The sequence below is a fragment of the Dysidea avara genome, chromosome 9 (genome assembly GCF_963678975.1).
Source record: "Dysidea avara chromosome 9, odDysAvar1.4, whole genome shotgun sequence".
In the NCBI taxonomy this organism is placed as follows: Eukaryota; Metazoa; Porifera; class Demospongiae; order Dictyoceratida; family Dysideidae; genus Dysidea; species Dysidea avara.
The window spans coordinates 2479826-2499564 of record NC_089280.1 but is presented as its reverse complement, the minus strand read 5'-3'; the positions used below and the strand labels follow the sequence as shown (position 1 = coordinate 2499564).

Here is a 19739-nt window from a genome sequence, read left to right as displayed (position 1 = left end):
GAAAATCCTGAACTGAAAATTAACTGAAAATCCTCCGTAGCTAACTATGTGTAGTTGTCTGTATTGTATGCTGCTCTGGAAAGGAAGAACGGTAGTTGCCAATTGTCAAAGGATAATTTATAAATCAATCAATCCATGCATGAAAAGTAACATACCCAAGTGGTAATTAAGTGTCTAACTGCACACTGCGTGTAGACTGTAGAGTATAGTATAAATAGTAGTAGTGACAAAAATACTTAATATTACCTCAAACTTACTTGAAACTGCTACTGTATATAGTACTTTGTCAAACACGGTGCTATCATGTTGTTGGTGCTAATCTTGTCTCTTTTCACGCTTTCCCAAAGACTTATTATATAAATGGCAAGACTATAATGATGAAACATTGCTAATCAGTGGGTGTAGAAAACACCTTAAGAATGGTTTCATCACATCAAATTAGGTTACAAAAGTATGCTGTTCCCAAATAACAGAGAGATCTCATTGACAAATATTTTGAAATAACCCACTGTTTTTTTAAGCACTATGCATGCCAAGGTAGCTAATTCCAACCCAACAAACTATATATTTCTGAGATCGACAATCAATACTCTATCTATTGAGCATATAAAAAGCCTAAATTTAAAAATCTGGCTGGAATGCCTACTATTATGCTCAAAATTATGCCAGCATAATCGCCGCATCTCTATGTATTTAGGTACATACTGGTAACAGAAATCATGTGTACAATTTTTTGGGTTGTTTTTCGCTTTTCCTATCATTAATAGTTAATACCTCCAGTGCCTGAAATTACAGTCAGGCATCAGACAATTACTACCAATCATTTTAGTATCAAATCTCATGTTGGTCTGACATAATGTCAGCACCATCTAAATACATAGCATAAATTTTTCCATGTTTTTGTAACAAGTTTTGTAGCTGTTTTTCATTATTTACTGCTTTGTTGCTATTGTACACAACAATATGGTATAGAGTATCACAAACACTTTACATTTCATGGTGATGATTTTGATTTAGAAGACCATTGACCACAACACTTTTATTTCAATGGCAGATCCAGGATAGCACATTTGTGGCAATCCCCCCCCCCCCCCCCCCTGTTGTGGAGGAGCCATACTTCTTTGATTGAAACACTAAACCTTGTCAGGCCATAATCAATTACTAAACCCCTCTAAAAGTAATTATCATATTGTTATAGTGCTTAAACATTTTAGCCTTTAATACAAAAAAAGCAGTGAAGCAATACTAAGAGGTGATTATTTGCTGCTTCAAAAATACAAGGGAATCTGCTCTCCCCAACCACCCACAACTTAGCCTGTTTGTGCCCCTCCCCTTGTCAGCTCCTGGATCTGCTTCTGTGTTTACATACATGAACATCTACAGATACATTGTCATTGGCTCCTAAAATAATGCCTTCTAGTCACAAAAACAGCTAAGCTGTAAAAAGGGTGCGGCCTTCAAAAGCCTGGGTGTAAAAATTATGAAACAAAGATGGCAGCCAAAAAACGGGGTGTAATTATGTTAATATTAATAAATTCTAATAGTGTACAGCATACGTAATATGCAAGTAAGCACAGTAGGGCTTGTTGGGTGTCAGGTGTTAGGGGCTTGTGTGTTAGCTAACACTTGACCATGAAGCAAATTACAACAGCATTGCCCTGTGAGTGTTTTAAAGGACCCTGATATGCATACTTATAGCAAGGGGAAAAAGTTATGTCCTTAAGAATATTTTAGGTGTTAATGTTGAATTAGTTTACAATTTCTTTGGGATTGCAATATCAATGATGACGGCATAACCAACCTCCCCTGAGGAGTCAATATACAAAGGAATAGTATATAGACATCCACTTATTAATCTCAGCTCTGTGATATGCTTCCACATATGCCTGATCATGATATGCAATACTACAGTTGTTGATGTAGTACATGTATACAATTACCTATACGTACATACACGCACAAAATTGCAGCTGGCATAGCTTATGCTTATCAAATACCAATATAGGTACAGTCTATTTGCATAAACTACCCAACTTTGTCAGGGCCTCTGGCTCTTACACTGTCACATGCATGTAGAAATCTGATCACTGCATCAGAATTATTTGAATTTAAGTACCCACAACTACATATAGTTAAGCAACTCTGCTTCTTTGTTAATATGTGGCTAATTCACTCAGTGTGGAGGATGAATACACCCAACACTTGATATAAGAACAGACCTAGTCAATACAAGGAATAATCTGTTACAACAATTTGTTTACTGGTATTTTACAAATCGGGTCAATTTTACATTATTTTGTTAAGCTATCAAAAGTTATACACTAGAGCTACAACTGGTCAAGAACATACAGTATATAAATGAGCTGCAATTATTAAGTACAAAAACAATAATTATAAAGCTTCATGCATGTCATTGCTTCAATTACAACTTAAAATAATCATAAATATGTACCATTATAAGGGAAATTTGTTTGTCAGAATGTACAATACTTATAGAGATCACAATTTAAGTGAAAACTTCTGTAGTCTAGTATTGTGACATAAAATAGTTATAATGTCATCTGCTGCTTCACTACCAATATTGTTGTTTGAAACATTAAGTTCTGCAAGTGTTAAAATATTTTGCAGAACTCTTGCAATCTTTACTGTGCCTAAACTATCTAAATTATTGTGATCAATGTAGAGCTTCCGTAGTTTAGAATTACAAGATAAAACAGCTGCAATGTCATCTGCTGCTTCACTGCCAATATTATTGCTGGAAATATCAAGTTCAGTCAGTGATGAAGTATTTTGTAAACCTCTTGCAATATTGGTTGTGCCTTCCGTACCTAGATTGTTATCTTTAATGTAAAATTTCTTCAGTTTGACGTTATGAGACAAAACAGCTGCAATGTCATCTGCTGCTTCACTGCCAATATTGTTGTTTGAAATACTGAATTCTGTCAGAGATGAAGTATTTTGTAATCCCTTTGCAATCTTAATTGTGCCCTCATTTCCTAGATTGTTTTCCTTGATGTAAAGAATTTGTAGTTTAGTATTGTGAGACAAAACAGCTGCAATGTCATCTGTTGCTTCACCACCAATATTATTGCTGGATATATCAAGTTTGGTCAGTGATGAAGTATTTTGTAAACCTCTTGCAATCTTGGTTGCGCCTTCCTTTCCTATATCATTATCTTCAATGTAAAATTTCTTCAGTTTGATATTACGAGACAAGACAGCTGCAATGTCATCTGCTGCTTCACTACCAATATTGTTGTTTGAAATATCGAATTCTGTCAGAGATGAAGTGTTTTGTAATCCTTTTGCAATCTTAATTGTGCCTTTATTTCCCAGATTGTTTTCCCTAATGTAAAGAATTTGTAGTTTAGTGTTGTGAGACAAAATAGCTGCAATGCCATTTGCTGCTTCACTACCAACATTGTTTCTTGAAATACTAAATTCTGTCAGAGACGATGTATTTTGTAAACCTCTTGCAATCTTAATTGTACCAGACATTTCTAAATTATTATCATTTAAGTAGAGCTTTAGTATTTTAGTATTATGAGATAAAACAACTGCAATGTCATCTGCTGCTTCACTACCAATATTATTGCTGGAAATGTTAAATACTGTCAGAGATGAAGAATTCTGTAATCTTCTTGCAATGTTAATTGCACCTTCTTTTCCCATAGCATTTCCATGAATATGAAGAATTTGTAGTTTAGTATTATGAGATAAAACAGCTGCAATGTCATCAGCTGCTTCACTGCCAATATTGTTGTGTGCAATACTAAATTCTGTCAGAGATGAAGTATTTTGTAAACCTCTTGCAATCTTAATAGCACCGGATGTTTTTAAATTATTATTATATAAATAAAGCTTTAGTAGTTTAGTATTATGAGATAAAACAGCTGCAATGTCATCTGCTGCTTCACTACCAATATTACTGTTTGAAATAGTAAATTCTGTCAGCGATGAAGTATTTTGCAAACTTCTTGCAATCTTAATGGCACCATTTTTCCCCAGGTAGTTATCATGAATTTGAAGACTTCTTAGTTTAGTATTATGAGATAAAACAGCTGCAATGTCATCTGCTGCTTTACTACCAATATTGTTGTTTGAAATTCTAAATTCTGTCAGAGATGAAGTATTTTGCAAACCTCTTGCAATCTTAATTGCACCTGAAGTTTTTAAATTGTTATTTTGTATGTAGAACTTCTGTAGTTTAGTATTATGATATAAAACAGCTGCAATGTCATCTGCTGCTTTACTATCAATATTGTTGTTTGATATATTAAATTCTGTCAGAGATGAAGTATTTTGCAAACCTCTTGCGATCTTAATTGCACCAGATGTTTCTAAATTATTATTATATAAGCTAAGCTTTAGTAGTTTAGTATTATGAGATAAAACAGCTGCAATGTCATCTGCTGCTTCACTACTGATGTAGTTGCTTGAAATACTAAATTCTGTCAGAGATGAAGTATTTTGCAAACCTCTTGCGATCTTAATTGCACCAGATGTTTCTAAATTATTATTATATAAGCTAAGCTTTAGTAGTTTAGTATTATGAGATAAAACAGCTGCAATGTCATCTGCTGCTTCACTACTGATGTAGTTGCTTGAAATACTAAATTCTGTCAGAGATGAAGTATTTTGCAAACCTCTTGCGATCTTAATTGCACCAGATGTTTCTAAATTATTATTATATGAGTAAAGTTTTAGTAGTTTAGTATTATGAGATAAAACAGCTGCAATGTCATCTGCTGCTTCACTACCGATATAGTTGCTTGAAATACTAAATTCTGTCAGAGATGAAGTATTTTGCAAACCTCTAGCAATCTTAATAGCACCTTCTTTTCCCAGATTGTTTTCATGAACATGAAGAATTTGTAGTTTAGTGTTGTGAGACAAAACAGCTGCAATTTCATCTGCTGCTTCACTACCAATATTGTTGCTTGCAATACTAAATTTTGTCAGAGATAAAGTATTTTGCAAACCTCTTGCAATCTTAATAGCACCTTCTTTTCCCAGATTATTTTCATCAGCACAAAGAATTTGTAGTTTAGTGTTGTGAGATAAAACAGCTGCAATTTCATCTGCTGCTTCACTACCAATATTGTTGTTTGCTATAAAAAATTCTGTGAGAGTTGAAGTATTATGCAAACTTCTTGCAATCTTAATAGCACCTTCTTTTCCCAGATTGTTCCTACCAATATAAAGAATTTGTAGTTTAGTACTGTGAGATAAAACAGCTGCTATGTCATCTGCTGCTTCACTACCAATGTAATTATTGTAGACATCCAGGTGCACATAATCTACACTCTCGACTACTTCAACCTGATCTGGTGGAAGTATTCTCAAGTATGATGTATTTGACTTAAAAGCATTACACATAACAGCTGCCAAGTAATCTGCTCCGTATTCATGCAGTGAATCAAAGTTATGTTCATACTCAACTTTTGATGGAATATTTAGTGAATAGACACCTTTGGAATGCATGTATGACCCACAAAACTTTACTGAATGAAAGTTGGAAAAAAGAAAAGGTGACTTGTTTGTTAAGTCTGAAATTGCATAACTGAAATCAACATGGCTGATATTACTCGAAGTAAGCCAGTTTTTTCCCACACGATTTATGTATTCAATTATTATGCCATAATTATTGAAATTGAAATCACCATACTGTTTAGTCTGGAATTCCCCTAATATATTTGAATACACGACTATAACTCTATTTGACTCTGCTACATAAGTAACCAAGACCACTCCATCTGCTATAATTCCAGCCACTGCGCTTATGTCTATCTGCTTTTTAAGTAATTTTGAAAATTTATTAGTAATCTCTATCTCTTCAGTAGTATATAAGGCATCAACAGAAATAATCAATTCTTCAGTGTTCCAAGATCTCAGGATTCTGCAGAGTTTCCTAAGAGATTCCAAAGTAAAGAAATTATAGGAAATATTAATTGATTTAACATTTAATTCTACCCTCTGAAAAACTTGACAGAAAACATCACAAGCTTCATCATCAATGTTACAGTGTGATAAGTTAATCATTTTCCACTGCTTATTGGGTGATCTTAATAGTAGAACTGCAAGTGTGTATATATCTCTAGGTGACAAGGATTGGTGACTGAGGTCAATTATTCCTCCCTGGAATTCGCTCTCAACTGATGATAACATTTCATGATCAGCCTCGGCTAAACATTGTAACAGGTGAAAACATTTAATTTTATCACTCAGTATAACATTTGACACAGATGAAGTTCCAAAAAGCTGACTGGACAATTGAAAATAATTTCCAGAGAGAAAGTGTTTGAATGCAAAATTATTACCACCTGTTATACCATTGTACATTACCCAAGTATTGTGATATTGGACATCCCAAAATGTGTCATTAAGCAGCTGCAGTTGTATTTTATCTGGCAATGAGGCAATGTGATGGGCTGCCATGTACTCTTGAATAGCAAAATGAAGGAAATGAAATGATTCATAATTGCAGCCATCTTTTGATTTAAAACACCAAGCAGGTTTTAACAAGCCAACTTCATACCAGTTAGCAAGAGTAAAGTTAGGACATGTTGCTTTAATTTCAGCCAATGTGAACACCAGTTTGTTTCTTTGCAGTGCAAGAAAGGCAAATTGCGACAATTCTTTAACCACTTGATCATATGGATGAGGTATATCTTTGAAACTGGCTATAGTAGTAGTAGATACTTTTTCAGTGTTGTCTTTTCTAAGAAAGTGAACGATTGTCATAATAATAAATCTTTCAAACAATTTGGTTTGAGTTTTTGGTAATGTGTTAACACCATCTTCAACAGTGAGGCAAAGTAGTATACTCATTATCAATGGAATATAACATAATGTATTAAGGACAGAATTAGACTGCAGAAACTTTTCAAGTTCTTTGACCGTGTCCACTTCACCTTGCAATGCACTCTTGATAAAATCTTTTTGATCCTCTTCAGTAAAGCCCAATACTTCTGCTCTGCAGTCCACAATATCATAAATATTTGAAGAAATAGTTGGACGAGATGTAATTACCAGGCTGCATTTTTTCAACCATTCAGGGTTAACAATATTTTTTATAAAATGGCTTTTATTATCTTCAGAAACTTCATCATACCCATCAAGCACAATGGTAAGATACTCACCATGAGTTTCAATAAGCCAATTAGCTATGTTATGAACCAGTGTGTCACTCTGATAAAAGTACTTAACTAGTGACAAAACATCAGTTATAAATTTTACTTCAGGGTCACGTATGAATAACAAAAAAAGTAACACTTTATTACTTAATAAAGAATGATTAGCCCATTGTAAAGCAATTTCCTTACACAAGATGGTTTTTCCTACTCCAGGTGCTCCCTCAATAAGAATTCTGTAAGGGAGAGATATGGCACCTTCATACGGTGAAAAAAGATCACCGATATTTTTAATGGTTCTACCATAATCAATGTAAGTATCCTTGTTTTCTAAGATATTGCTAAAACTCAATTCCTGTGCAACACTGGTGATTTCAGATTCAGTACTTCGTCTTTCATGACGGATGATTGTTAATGGAGTGTAGTGTTTAGGATGGTAAGGTGGCCAGTCATCCACTTCTCCAGTGTATCTGCTCTGAGTGTAGTATTCACTTAAATGATCACTGGCTACTCTAATGTCTTGACTGTCCAGAAAAGATTCTAGTACAGAAACAAATTCATTAGCAAACCTGATATTATAAGATTACATATATGACAAAAAAAATGTTTTTGAATTCTATACATGTGACCATGCATACAGGCTTGCAAAAAACCCAGTTACAGAATAACCAAACCGCGTTTTTTACTGTATGTACTGTGAGGATTCATTGTGTGCGATTATTGCTCCTATGCTGATACTGATACACAAAAGCCCTTCTCAATTATTTATTACTATGATGGGATGTGCAAACCAATAAATCGGTATAAAGTTTTTGTTAGTGATGTCATTGTGCTACCAATTGGCAAAACTGAAAATATTCTGTGCCCTAGAGAACAGTCAACATTTGTGACCAGATCTGCAAAAAAGGGTCTTATAAAATAGCCTTCCAAATTTCCAAATTTGACTATATTTATAACTCCTCACCTTCTTGACCTATGAGGCCTTCATTTAGGAACTGACTCAAGAGGGGGCAAAATAAGCAAACTTTCATTTAACTTTTGCTAAAGTATATAAGGGCACGAGAGGTTGTTGGGGGGGGGGGCATCCCTCACTGCACATTAGCACCTGCAAATGTGACCATGAGATAGTTCCATCAGTTTGTCTCCTTCTGAAGGGTACTTTTAATGAGAGAGACCCCCAAGACAAAAGTTTGAGAATATGTGGATCTAGTGCTGGATTTAATTAAGAAGAGACAAAGACCCAACTGAATCTTTGTACAAGATTTCACAGTATGTTGTTTGCCCTGGCCCATCATTGTCGAATAGCTGATCTTGCAGAGTTGAATCTTAACAACAGGTCCCAAAGGAGTGAAGTTTGCACCAGTTCATCTCTCGAAACAATCCAGACCTTCCCATCACAGTATCAAATTTTTTTCTTCCCAACTTTTTTATTCCTCACATTCACTGGTGATAAGTGCCCTTGTCCAGTGGAAACATTGAAAGTATATGAGAGAAAACAGCTAAATATCATATTGATTCTACCTCTTTAGGGTGTTCATGGGAAACATGGACCTATAATAAATAAAATTATATTATACCATTACTACATGGTTGAAGTCTGCATAAAGCAGGAGTGGATACATCACGGTTTCAGACCCACTCAACAAGGGCTGCTACTAGCTCTTAAGGCTGCCATGTTTGGTTTAGCAGTTGAGGATACTTTGAAAGCAACCAATCACTCTATCAGAAATTCTATTGCAAACCTGAATTTCTACAGAGTTTGGTTCAACAGTTGTGGCAGCTACAAAAAGTTATGAGTGATGAAAGTTTGAAAAAGTAGACAAAATCATGTGCCCACATGCCCTATGTTCGCAGGCCAAGTCACAATTTGTTTTTTACTGCTTCCAGTTGTGCAGTGTATATATGTATATAATACTATACGTGTGGTGATCCAGTATCATATATATATAATAGTTCTCATGCAACCACCAACATGCTTTTTGAACACTAACTGTTCTAAACTCTGCTAGTCCATCTGCTAGTCTAACTGAATTTAGAACTTTAACATGGTTATAATGAAAAGTACCCTATAAAATTGCATGTATGACTCTTTATAGCAATTATGAAACATAACTCTATCCCTGTCGCCCCTCTAATAAGGTGATCATTCTATTAGAGAATAGTTGATTGCTCTAATAGAGTAAATTTTGACTGCTCTATTAGAGTATATCAATCTAAATTACCAATAATGAAAATTCCATGCAGTCGTATTAACAATATTCGAGCGATGACAAACGCCACCTAAAATGCTGCCTTTAAAATCATCCTAGAGACATCTTATGACAATCACCTTTATGGAATCAAGACACATGGTAGTGTGTCGTGCGGCCAAGAAAACCAGCATGCCACACTATGGGTATTTGGACAGGAAGAAAGAAAATGACATTTTTGTGCATGCATAGCTCTGTGGCCCACATACCATTTTTGTATTATAGCTGTCCACCAAAAATGGAGGCTTGCACAGAAAATTTGATTAAATTCATACTGGTCATTTGTGAGATATAAACATTCAAATTTTTTTTTCATTTTTTCTTCTTTATAAGCCAAAGGGGACCTACGTACAGGGGGCTTTGATTCTTTTTCAAAAACTGTTATAAAATGCAAATATATATCTCGATTGCTGCAAACTTTGGCACAAATGAAGAGCGTATAAAGGTGAATTATTAAAGTTCTGAGTTTGCTATTAATCTGATAAAATAATGTGACCGGATTTAGCAAAATCAAATACATGGCAAGAGCCAAACTGAGATAACACCAGCATGAAGTTGCTGCACTATTAGGCTAACAATTTACACATCAAATTCACCTACAACTTGTCTGGTCTGCCTTTGGTAGACTGTTTTTGGGCAGCCTGTATAACCACACCAGACATCTATACAGGTATGTGAACACCAGTAGAGGGTTTAAACACCCTGAATAGATGAGCAGGGAGCTGAATATGTGATGTATATCTGTTTTGTAAGATTTCAGCCTATTTCCTGCCTTTAATGGGCTGTTTTGTGGTCTGGTATCTTCAATTACCATCCTCGTCCATTTTTTAACTTATCTCTTGTTCACCCTGCCACCCTCCACCCCTTTATGAGGACTCTTGATACAGCAACACTGGTGAAAAAACCTATCTAAAATGGCAGGAAGCTCTACAAGGATTACCTTGGTCATTAGATACTGGTGGTGGCCAAGAAATGGTTGCAATAATGTTACTGAAACTAGCTAAATTTTAATAATGTCTAGCACCCAAGCTTATAAAGACCGCACCATTTGTGACCGGATCTGCAAAAACTCTACATGTTAATGCATTTTTTGAATTCCATTTTAGTCAACCAAAGTATCAGCTCTAGAATTTTGAAGTTACAACGCCACAAAGTGGCAACAACAGAAAAATTGATTTGTACTGTGACAATACAGAACATAAACTACAGGTGCTTAATAAAATGGCCATATCTTATGAATGCAGTCATTTACCAAAATGCAACTTACACCATCAAGTTTTCTATGAACAGGCGAATCCATTGCTGGGTAGGTTTTGTCTTCTAATCCCTAGATACGACCACTGCGAAGGCAAAAGTGTGAGAAAGAAATGATAAAAATTGCTTGTCCAATGCAAGGCAGACTAATGCTAATATCATCCGTCTCCTTGGAAGTACTGACATGAAACAAAGATTTTCAAACTCTCTTGCTGTGGGGATCACGATGCTATCAAGGTTTTTTGCCATTGTCACCTTCCTTCATTGTGAAACAAGCACTCAAAGCATATATGGATTTTTATATATTTTTTTGATTTTATAATATTCCACCCATTGCGTTAATTGCATTCTACTGTAAAATTAGGTTGTGGGATTCGGTAACATTCTTTCACAGCTTGACTGTTTTGAGTGGATAATATTAGTCCGTCTGACATCAAATACAGCATTAAAAGCAAGAAAACACAGTTAAATATAAATATTTATTTTTTAAAATCACCAAAGCTCGAATTTTTGCCTGCCAGCCAGCCTGTACCTGCCTGACCACCATCACAAGGCTGGAGGCCAAATGAAGTTGCACACGGCCACCATTTATGCTACAATAAAAACTCACCAGTGGCACGTGACATTTGGGGTTCTAATGAGTGTGTGCACCTTGTCTTTCCTTTTATCTTCAATCAGGCTGGTCATCATACAATGAAACCATATCAATGCATTAATTTTCTGTATCAACACTTTCCTTGAGCAACTTATTTAGATGCCACAAAATTATTTAAAGTACATATATGCTACTGTAAGAGGTACTGGACACCCAGTAGATACCTGTAACTTCACGTAACAATCTTGAAAATTCATTGTTAAACCATGCTTTCAAATTATAGGTGTTGTTCTAGAAACAATATGACTTTTGTTTGAAGTGAATAGCTTGATACACTGCAAAAGTTATGATTACTTTTCTTACTCATAAAATTTGCTAAATTTATTTGCTCTTGGGGTGTAAATTACCTTGGCAGTAAACTTTATAGAATTTCATAGTTATTATAACTTTGAAATGAATCTCCTACTGACTTCAAATAAAAACCAGATTGTTTCTTTCAGCAAGACCTTAATTGCAAAATAATGCCTCAGGGAGATAAAGACAATAATGATTAATTTTCAAGACAAAAATTTCTGCAAAGATCACTAAAGGTCAAATCTGCAATGGTACTATGTATCGTACAAGAGGTACAATTTATGTGGAAAGTTTCAGAATTGTGTCACATGTGATGCAATGTTCGCACCACGCCGATATACTAAATCTGCTTCTTCTAAACCATTGAAGGGCCTCTCTAAGATAATTAATCCACCTATACACTTATTTTCAACTCATTTCCCTAAGCGGTTTGTGGTAATAGTCTAATCATTTTTTCTTAGCAAATCTCAATAGCATCATTGTTACACACTGTTGGTTTTTTCACTGTGTCTTTAAGGTCTTTGAAACCACAAAAGGTTTGGAGATCAATAGTTAACATATCCACATAGCAATTTTCAGCTTCTTCCCATAAGTGGTTTACCCTGTAGGTGAGAGAACATACTGGTGTTATTTTTCATGAATAATCAATAATAACTCCTTGATTGTTTATCGTATTCCAGCCAAACTTGGTACCAAATACCAATATGTGCCTTTTAACTCCCCTACTGTGTGCTATATTTTAAGGCAATTGGATAACCTATTCATGTTTTATGGCAGTCTTTGTGTTGTTATCCTCAATAACCACTCATGGATCATGCTCTACAATTTGCCAAGCTGCTAGCCAGTTTGTGAGTGTCTATAGTTGGAAAGCCATATAAAAAGCCACACAATTCAAAGGAGACGTAAATTAGATGTTGCATAATAAGATACGTATGTAAGTGTGACATGTAAGCCAGCCAGCTGCTCAACTTTTCCTTTGCTAGGTGAATGCATAGCATTGAAGGGGTAAGCCTACTTTATAGCAATGTAGTCATATTGCATGTTTACTTACAACAGTTACAAGGATAGTGATGACAATTATTTCCACAGTTTATAGACATTCTACAGTACATATTCTCAACTACAAATAGTTTGCAACAGGAAGCCAAAACAAGTAACCAAATTTGTGAAAACCTGGCATAGTGGCACATTTTTTAATTCTTTATTATTGAATATTTATAACCTACATACATAAATCGATCTTTCTGTTTTTGCTACTTTATAGGGCTATAACTCCAAAAGTTATTGGTGAACTTCTCCAGAGAATACATTTGGTTTTATACGGCAAGTTAGGAAAAATAAATTATGTGTGCTTACAAAAGTGGTTGTAACTTACAAAAGCAGTGATATACAGAGTTGCAACTTGCACCAACATGATTTCCATGAACAGGGAAATTCAGTGCTGGGTAAGTTGTACCTTGCATCACCTTTCTTCCAACATACAGAAACAATATCGGTTAAGAAAGATCAATAGTATAATTACTTCAATGTGATGTAAACAAATGCTCATAACTAATGCACCCATCCATTAGTCTACTACAATGAAACAAAGATTTTCGAACTTCTCTTGAGTACACAAATAAAATCATATCCAAGTTTTTACAAAATGAAAAAATTCACAAAACTTTTTAAAATGCAAGTATTCCACTATAATTTATACTGCAATTTAGGTTTGCGCCATAAATCTCGTCACATATTTAATTTAAGGATGTTATGCACAAATTATTAAGTGAGAGACAATATTACATCTTGACCATTTGTACTAGCAACAACAGAAGCCAGCCAAGAGCTTGCTAACTAGTTGTTGCCAGCCAAAGCTTGTTAACTAATAAATACACAACGTCTGTTTACATAAGGTTTCTTACATCACTCCCACAGGCTTCAACACATTTTAAAGGACACCAGATGTTGTGTAATCACAACTACTAGACAGATGCTCGAACATCATGGGTCAAGCCTGATGTATGGTGAAGGTAAGGATTTCATGGCTATAAAGTATGAAGTTGACAGGGTAAGTTTAAGATTCAAATCGAGCGATTCAAGTAGTTGAGATTTCTGAAATATATATATTTTTGATCTGTAGCTAGCTAGTAATGATCTTTATGATGAAAGATGATGATGTTGAATAACATCAAATATTAACTTAAAGTTACAATTATTACAATTAAAATAGTAATATTACTATTTTGTCTGCAGGTGGTGAAGGTGATGGTTGTACTAACAGGGTTAGTTTCTGCTGACAAGTGAGATTGTCAGTTGATTCCAAATCATGTACACTTGCCAGCAGCATTAATTTTCAAAGTTGGAAAATTTTCCATACAGACAGAGCATTTATTGAAGGTTTAACCCATCAAGTCAGCGTGATATTGCATCACTTTGCTCATGACTGAGGGATCATGAAATGATGGAAGTTCGTTTCTAACAACATGATCATTCTGGTCCAGTGGTCGGTGTGCCGTGTCACTGGCTTATATCACTCTTTCTCTTCTTCTTTGAGACAAATTACGGCGTTCCTCGATGGTTAATGCGGCATATCTTTGTCTGTCACATTCTCTGTGCCTGGCTAATTTTTGCTGTGTCTGTTCAGGGGTTTTGTGCACTATATTGCTCCCTCCGTTGTCTTAATCTTTCTTCTTGTTCCATTTTAATGATAATATGACACCAGGCATATCATAAATGACACAAGGTACGAGCATTATTTGGAGTGACAGTAAATCACGCCGATTATTGTTCGTGTAATGGTTGACCGTACAAGCCTTATTTGGAGTGTCAGTAAACCATGCCGATTATTGTTCGTGTAATGGTTGGCCGTATGAGCCTTATTTGGAGCATCAATAAACTATACTGTGATTCTTCCGTAAGTGTTGTTGAATATGTATGGATTTTAATTAGCAATAATTTTAATTAGCAATAATTTTAATTAGCAATAATTTTAATTAGCAATAATTTTTCTCTGCTTTTAATCGTACATGGTTCACCGTATGAAAACTCTCACTAGTGTGGAGCTCGCTTAGGCTCACCCCAATTAACCACCACATTCCTTAGCCCTTCACAGGAGCCTAAACTGACAATGAAATTATACTCTTCAGGTAGAAAATCTACCTAGTGAGAAAAATGCGTTTCTACAAGGTAGGGAACAATGCTATATTATGATATTTCATTACAAAAATTAGTAATCTTTCATTGCTGTGATTCCTTCAATGCTATACAATTATTTCAGCAGTTACAATAGGTTTAGTGGCCATGTTTTGCTGTTTAACGCTTATAACAGTAAAAATACCTTGCGATGCACACTTTAAAAGTTAAGATATCACTACCAGTTAACACAAGGTTGCTGATTTTTCAATCACAACACAGCGTCAACATTGTAGTATAGTGGCTGCTATAAGAGTACGTTCTTATAAGAGAAAACAGTATGGTTTGGGCTCCCACAAAGTGTAAAGATTGCAGTCTCATAGGCTTCAATACATTTTAAGGACCCCCCAAGGACACCGGATGTTGTACAACCCATATTAAATTAATATTCATCATCATACCATGAATACTTTAGCTTGCATGGAAATGGACTTTGTCTCTTTGTGTTGTTTATTTCATGATGTACCTATACATTTTATCATTTGTGCTCATATCTACTACAATGGACTTGCAAAGGTGAGTCATCCTCGCCCAAGTAGCCCAGCTACCATTCCTTATTGGCTACATTGGTGACCCTGACAACTCAAGACAACCATCTACCCAACCCTCACAAAGTCAATATTGGTGATCGGTGATCCTGCACATCATCCTCCAGATAACTCACCGTCACTATGCTAACTAGTTCCAGGACTGAAACAGTCACCATCAGCTCTGCTAGCAACCCAATGTCCTCCAGCATCAGTCACTTCAGTTAAGATAACTCACTTGATCTCACTGCCCTCAACTAGCTAGCTAATTTACTTTCTCACATTGACCTCCATAAACTAACTCACCTACTCGCAACTGCACTCCTCGAGCTAACTCACCTGCTCTCATCACCCGCCATCAGATTTTGGAAGTTTTCTACCAATCGTCACACCTGATACCAACCTACCAGACAAGCACTACTGCAAAACTCAGATATCCAACAACCTCCAGCATCCATCACTCCACTGGCCCTTCTGTTTGGTCCTACAGCTCCTCCCTGTGCTTCCATCGCATCACATGATCTTGCCACTGATGTAGCTCACCTCAGCCTCATTCACTTCACAGTTTCAACTATCTGCTGGTATGAGTTTATCCTTCACAATTCACTGAAGGGGGACTAGTAGCAGCACCAACAAAAGCCAGCCAAGAGCTTGTTGACTTAGACTTTAATGCACACCGATAACATCTGTTGTAATTTCCTGTCTTAGTCTCTTTGTGTTGTTTATGCATTTCATTTTTTAATTTTTTTTTTATTTGTACCTAAACTGTTTTTATCAGGTGGTCATAACTAGACAGTGGACTTGCAAAGACAAGCCATCCTCACCAAGAAGCCCACCTACCATCTTCAAGGGTTACACATTATCAAAATTGATTTATATCAACACACAGAAACATGACATACAAGTAAATAGCTACTATTCAGAATCTCACAAAATCAAGGTTGACATGACGTGTACAGTACATGGGTAGTATATATTTATTGATTGATTTTTGATTAGATCAGCATAGCCGATCTTCCACAGAGGAGTGTAAGAATAAAAACACACAAATATAGGTACAAAAACAGCCGGTATACAAAGAACAGGCAACCATATACAACTAGAAAACTAGTACAAAACATCCACAAAATACACACAAAACACAACATTAGTATACAAATCAGTTTAGTATATAGTGCTACAAGTAGTGGCTGCCATACATTGCAAGCAACGTAAATCCATCACAGCTATCATTATGATGGGGCTCACCTCAATTATGACATTGTCAAGTTGTAGAACACCTTCTAGAACATCAACACAACCTTCTCCATGTGTACAGAGTATTTATTTAAAGATCACATTAAACTCTTGCTCCAAATAATATATCAGGAAGGCCTTAGACCACAAATTAAATTTGTCTGGTTGGTAGCATTGAAGGATTCCTCTTAATGTGATAACTTATTGGCAGTGTGCAATTATAAATCACTACATGGAATATTTAATTAATTAAACTTCTTAATGTGGAGGTAATGCAGGAGAAATCAGCCAGGTATAAGTATTTGCAGAAGTGGTGAAACCTGGGTTGTTTCATTGATCCCAAGAGAATACTATAGCCACAAACTTGTGCTCCGGCACTAGCATAGTGTATGGAATTGTGAATCAAATGAAAGTCACAGCCAGCTATAGGCTTTCCCCTGATATCCATGTCTTGCTTATTGACAAAACTATTTTAAATCACAGACTGACTAAGGTTAGTATACGTATATCAGAATAGCCACTTGCTCGGCAGTAACTTTACCAGTTAGGCACTGGACGATGAACACAAAGGCAGAACTTGTACAAGGTAAGGTAAGTGCAGGTAATTCTGGACAGCGGCTAATTCCAGAGACACTTGGTTCACTCTCAGCAATGGTAGGATCCTGGCCATATAATTTGGTACACTAATACAGTGTCCTATGGGCTATATATATATTATGTGCACAACCGAAATTGAAGCGAATATGTTACTCCGTTGCAATGGTTGACATGAATTTGTAGTGTAATCACAGGTAATTTTGTTTAAAATGTTGATATAACAGGCTTGCATTATCTATTTCTAAGGATTTATACTCTTGGCTAATAGCATACCAAAAATCACAAGAATCCATGTAGCACAGGTGGAGCGGCAGTCGATTCCGCTACAGCAGCTGTACAAAGAAAATAATCACGAATTGGCATCTAGCTATGCATGCTGCTTCCTATAAGCTGTAGATGAGTGGTATACTTTAGTTTCTACACTTGTTTTAGATGGAGGTGCTATTGGCTTGTTATATATTGAAAGTGCTCCAAGTTGAACAATGATAGCTACACACAATTAAATTTGAACCCATAAAACTCCACAGCAAATAAGTATATTGCAACGAAATTTGTGCTTCAGATGCAACCCCGAATTAGCTATAAACACAATACATCGTAAAATTATAGTTATATGCCTGTTTAAATGCATCAGATAGGTTTTTTTTTTTTTTTTTTGAAGGGAAGACTGCTCAGTATAAAAATACTGCTTTTCAGCAGTGCCCTGACAAACATACAGTTATTAAATACACACAATTACGTACACAGAAGTGACTTATATAAAAAATTAAAATCTACCAGTTTCCTTGCTTCATAAAGTGTGGGATTTAGCGAATTCCAAATTTGCGTAGCTATCACGAAAATAAAAACTTTTCTTTGCTATTGCAGTTCTAACTCTCGTAAGCGGTGAGCATTACGTTTAGAGTTTCATTGTGACTGCAGTGTTAGAGCGACTTCATTCACAAAGAGTGTCAGCTACCCTTATTTACCTTATATGCGATAAATACTCATGGCTTACTTTTTGACTTGGTTCTAAATGGTTGTAGACATCTAGGCTCTGAACTGTCCGTGAAACTGATTTCATCGTCTGGGACTGGACCAAAATGTTTTGTCATCCGCTTTGCCTGATTGGGTCTGATTCGCTTTCTAGATCCTTCCAGTAGCTAGCTAGCTATCCAATATACTCCAGGGCATGCCCTGAAACTACAGCGTGCGCCGGCGTGTCGCTGTTGGTAATCCAATTAAGAGGTTACACAGGACTTTAAACTATGTTACTATAGAAATACCATTTCCGAGACCATTTCAGATTAGCTATATACCTGTTGTTTTTTTTTTTTGTTTCCAGATAGCCTAAGCAGGATAAAGATATGAAGTGTACGTAGCTACTAAGTTAACTAAGGTGTTTTGACAATCTTTAGAGTTCCTGCAAATGTTTCCATAACATTTACCACAATTCAACATGAAATGATGACCTTATCAACATGGTGACTCACCCATATGACTCGTATAACACCAAAACTTACATGGCTTCAGTGAAAATATCAAACTCTCACTGAATACATGGTAAGTAAATTTTTTGAAATTTTAAGGTAATGTCATATGGTTACACCTTTCCCTACAAGTAGTGTGAAATATTGGGGTCACTGTATTAGGTGATAGTGGTGCTTTTAACTTAAGTGACTCTTAATTACCACAGCTACTCTATTAGCTATTGGGGTGACAGTACTTTGGCGTGCACGTGCCTAAAAGGTACAATTGCAAGGTTGGATACCTTCAAGGCCCTCACTGATTCGGCAATCTGTCCGGCCAAGTTTGAGTTAGCTATTCTGGCCATCTGGTAACTGAATTCCCAACTAACATAAAATCAAGGATTTATAGCTCTTAGCTAGGACCCCCAATTTGGGGAACAACTTGATAGCTAAGTTTCTGGCTTCTTGTCTAGCCAAAGTTGTGGCTGCATACTAAGGTAGGTCTTTCCTACATTACCTAGCTATAGCTAGATGTGTAGCATCACCAAAAGTCTGACTACACCCCCTTGTATTAATTAAATGTAGAATGTGACTATTTACTATTAAGACATATTGTAGCCTACGGGTAGTGGAAGGATTGAGATGGTACATTCATATTTGCATATTGCTATTTGCTAATTGTGAGCAGCTTTTCAGCTGTACGGTAGCTAATTATGCCCAATCTTAGGGTTATAAAGTGGTCAAATACTCTAATAGTGCAGTCAAAGTGCCATGTGACTCAATTTAAAATAACAGCTAGTCTAGGCAAGCCTTCTCCACTTCTCTGTAGTCTGTACTTAGTCCTATAGCTGGTACTGTTTTTATGTATAATGGCTATATCTATATGGTGTAACTTGTTTATTTATTCATTTATTTTCATTAATGTACAAACTCAGATATGAGTATTGCCGTACGTGTGATAATAGTGTAGATTGTAAAGTCTCTCTTTGAAAGTTTGTAAATCCAGTGAACTTATCAGGTACTGGAGTAGAGTATTCCATAATTTGATCACTTGTGGAAAAAAGGAATAGGGGTATACATTCACTCTACAGGGTAGCTGTTGAAGTTTCTCAGTATGTCCTCTTAGCTGCTGTAACGTTGATGGTAAACAGATTTGTATCAGTAGGCACATC

At 35.8% G+C, this 19739-nt stretch overlaps 1 protein-coding gene across 1 annotated transcript; it reads right to left on the bottom strand.

The window, feature by feature from the left end:
• Positions 1 to 2280: 2280 nt before the first annotated feature.
• LOC136265808 (protein NLRC5-like) lies at positions 2281 to 18305 on the bottom strand. The gene is made up of 2 exons (XM_066060725.1): positions 18117 to 18305; positions 2281 to 7673 (listed from the first exon to the last, which is right to left on the bottom strand). The coding sequence occupies exons 1-2, from the start codon at positions 18211 to 18213 to the stop codon at positions 2500 to 2502; spliced, it is 5271 nt and encodes a 1756-aa protein (XP_065916797.1). The 5' UTR covers positions 18214 to 18305; the 3' UTR covers positions 2281 to 2499.
• Positions 18306 to 19739: the final 1434 nt, after the last annotated feature.

What these genes read in the sequence shown, in the direction of transcription:
- LOC136265808 (XM_066060725.1), bottom strand. Translation starts at nt 18,213, where the DNA reads ATGACAAAACATTTTGGTCCAGTCCCAGACGATGAAATCAGTTTCACG. An exon ending in ATTTAGAACCAAGTCAAAAA is followed by an intron (nt 7,674 to 18,116) that starts GTAAGCCATGAG and finishes TTTCTGTACTAG; the next exon opens with AATCTTTTCTGGACAGTCAA.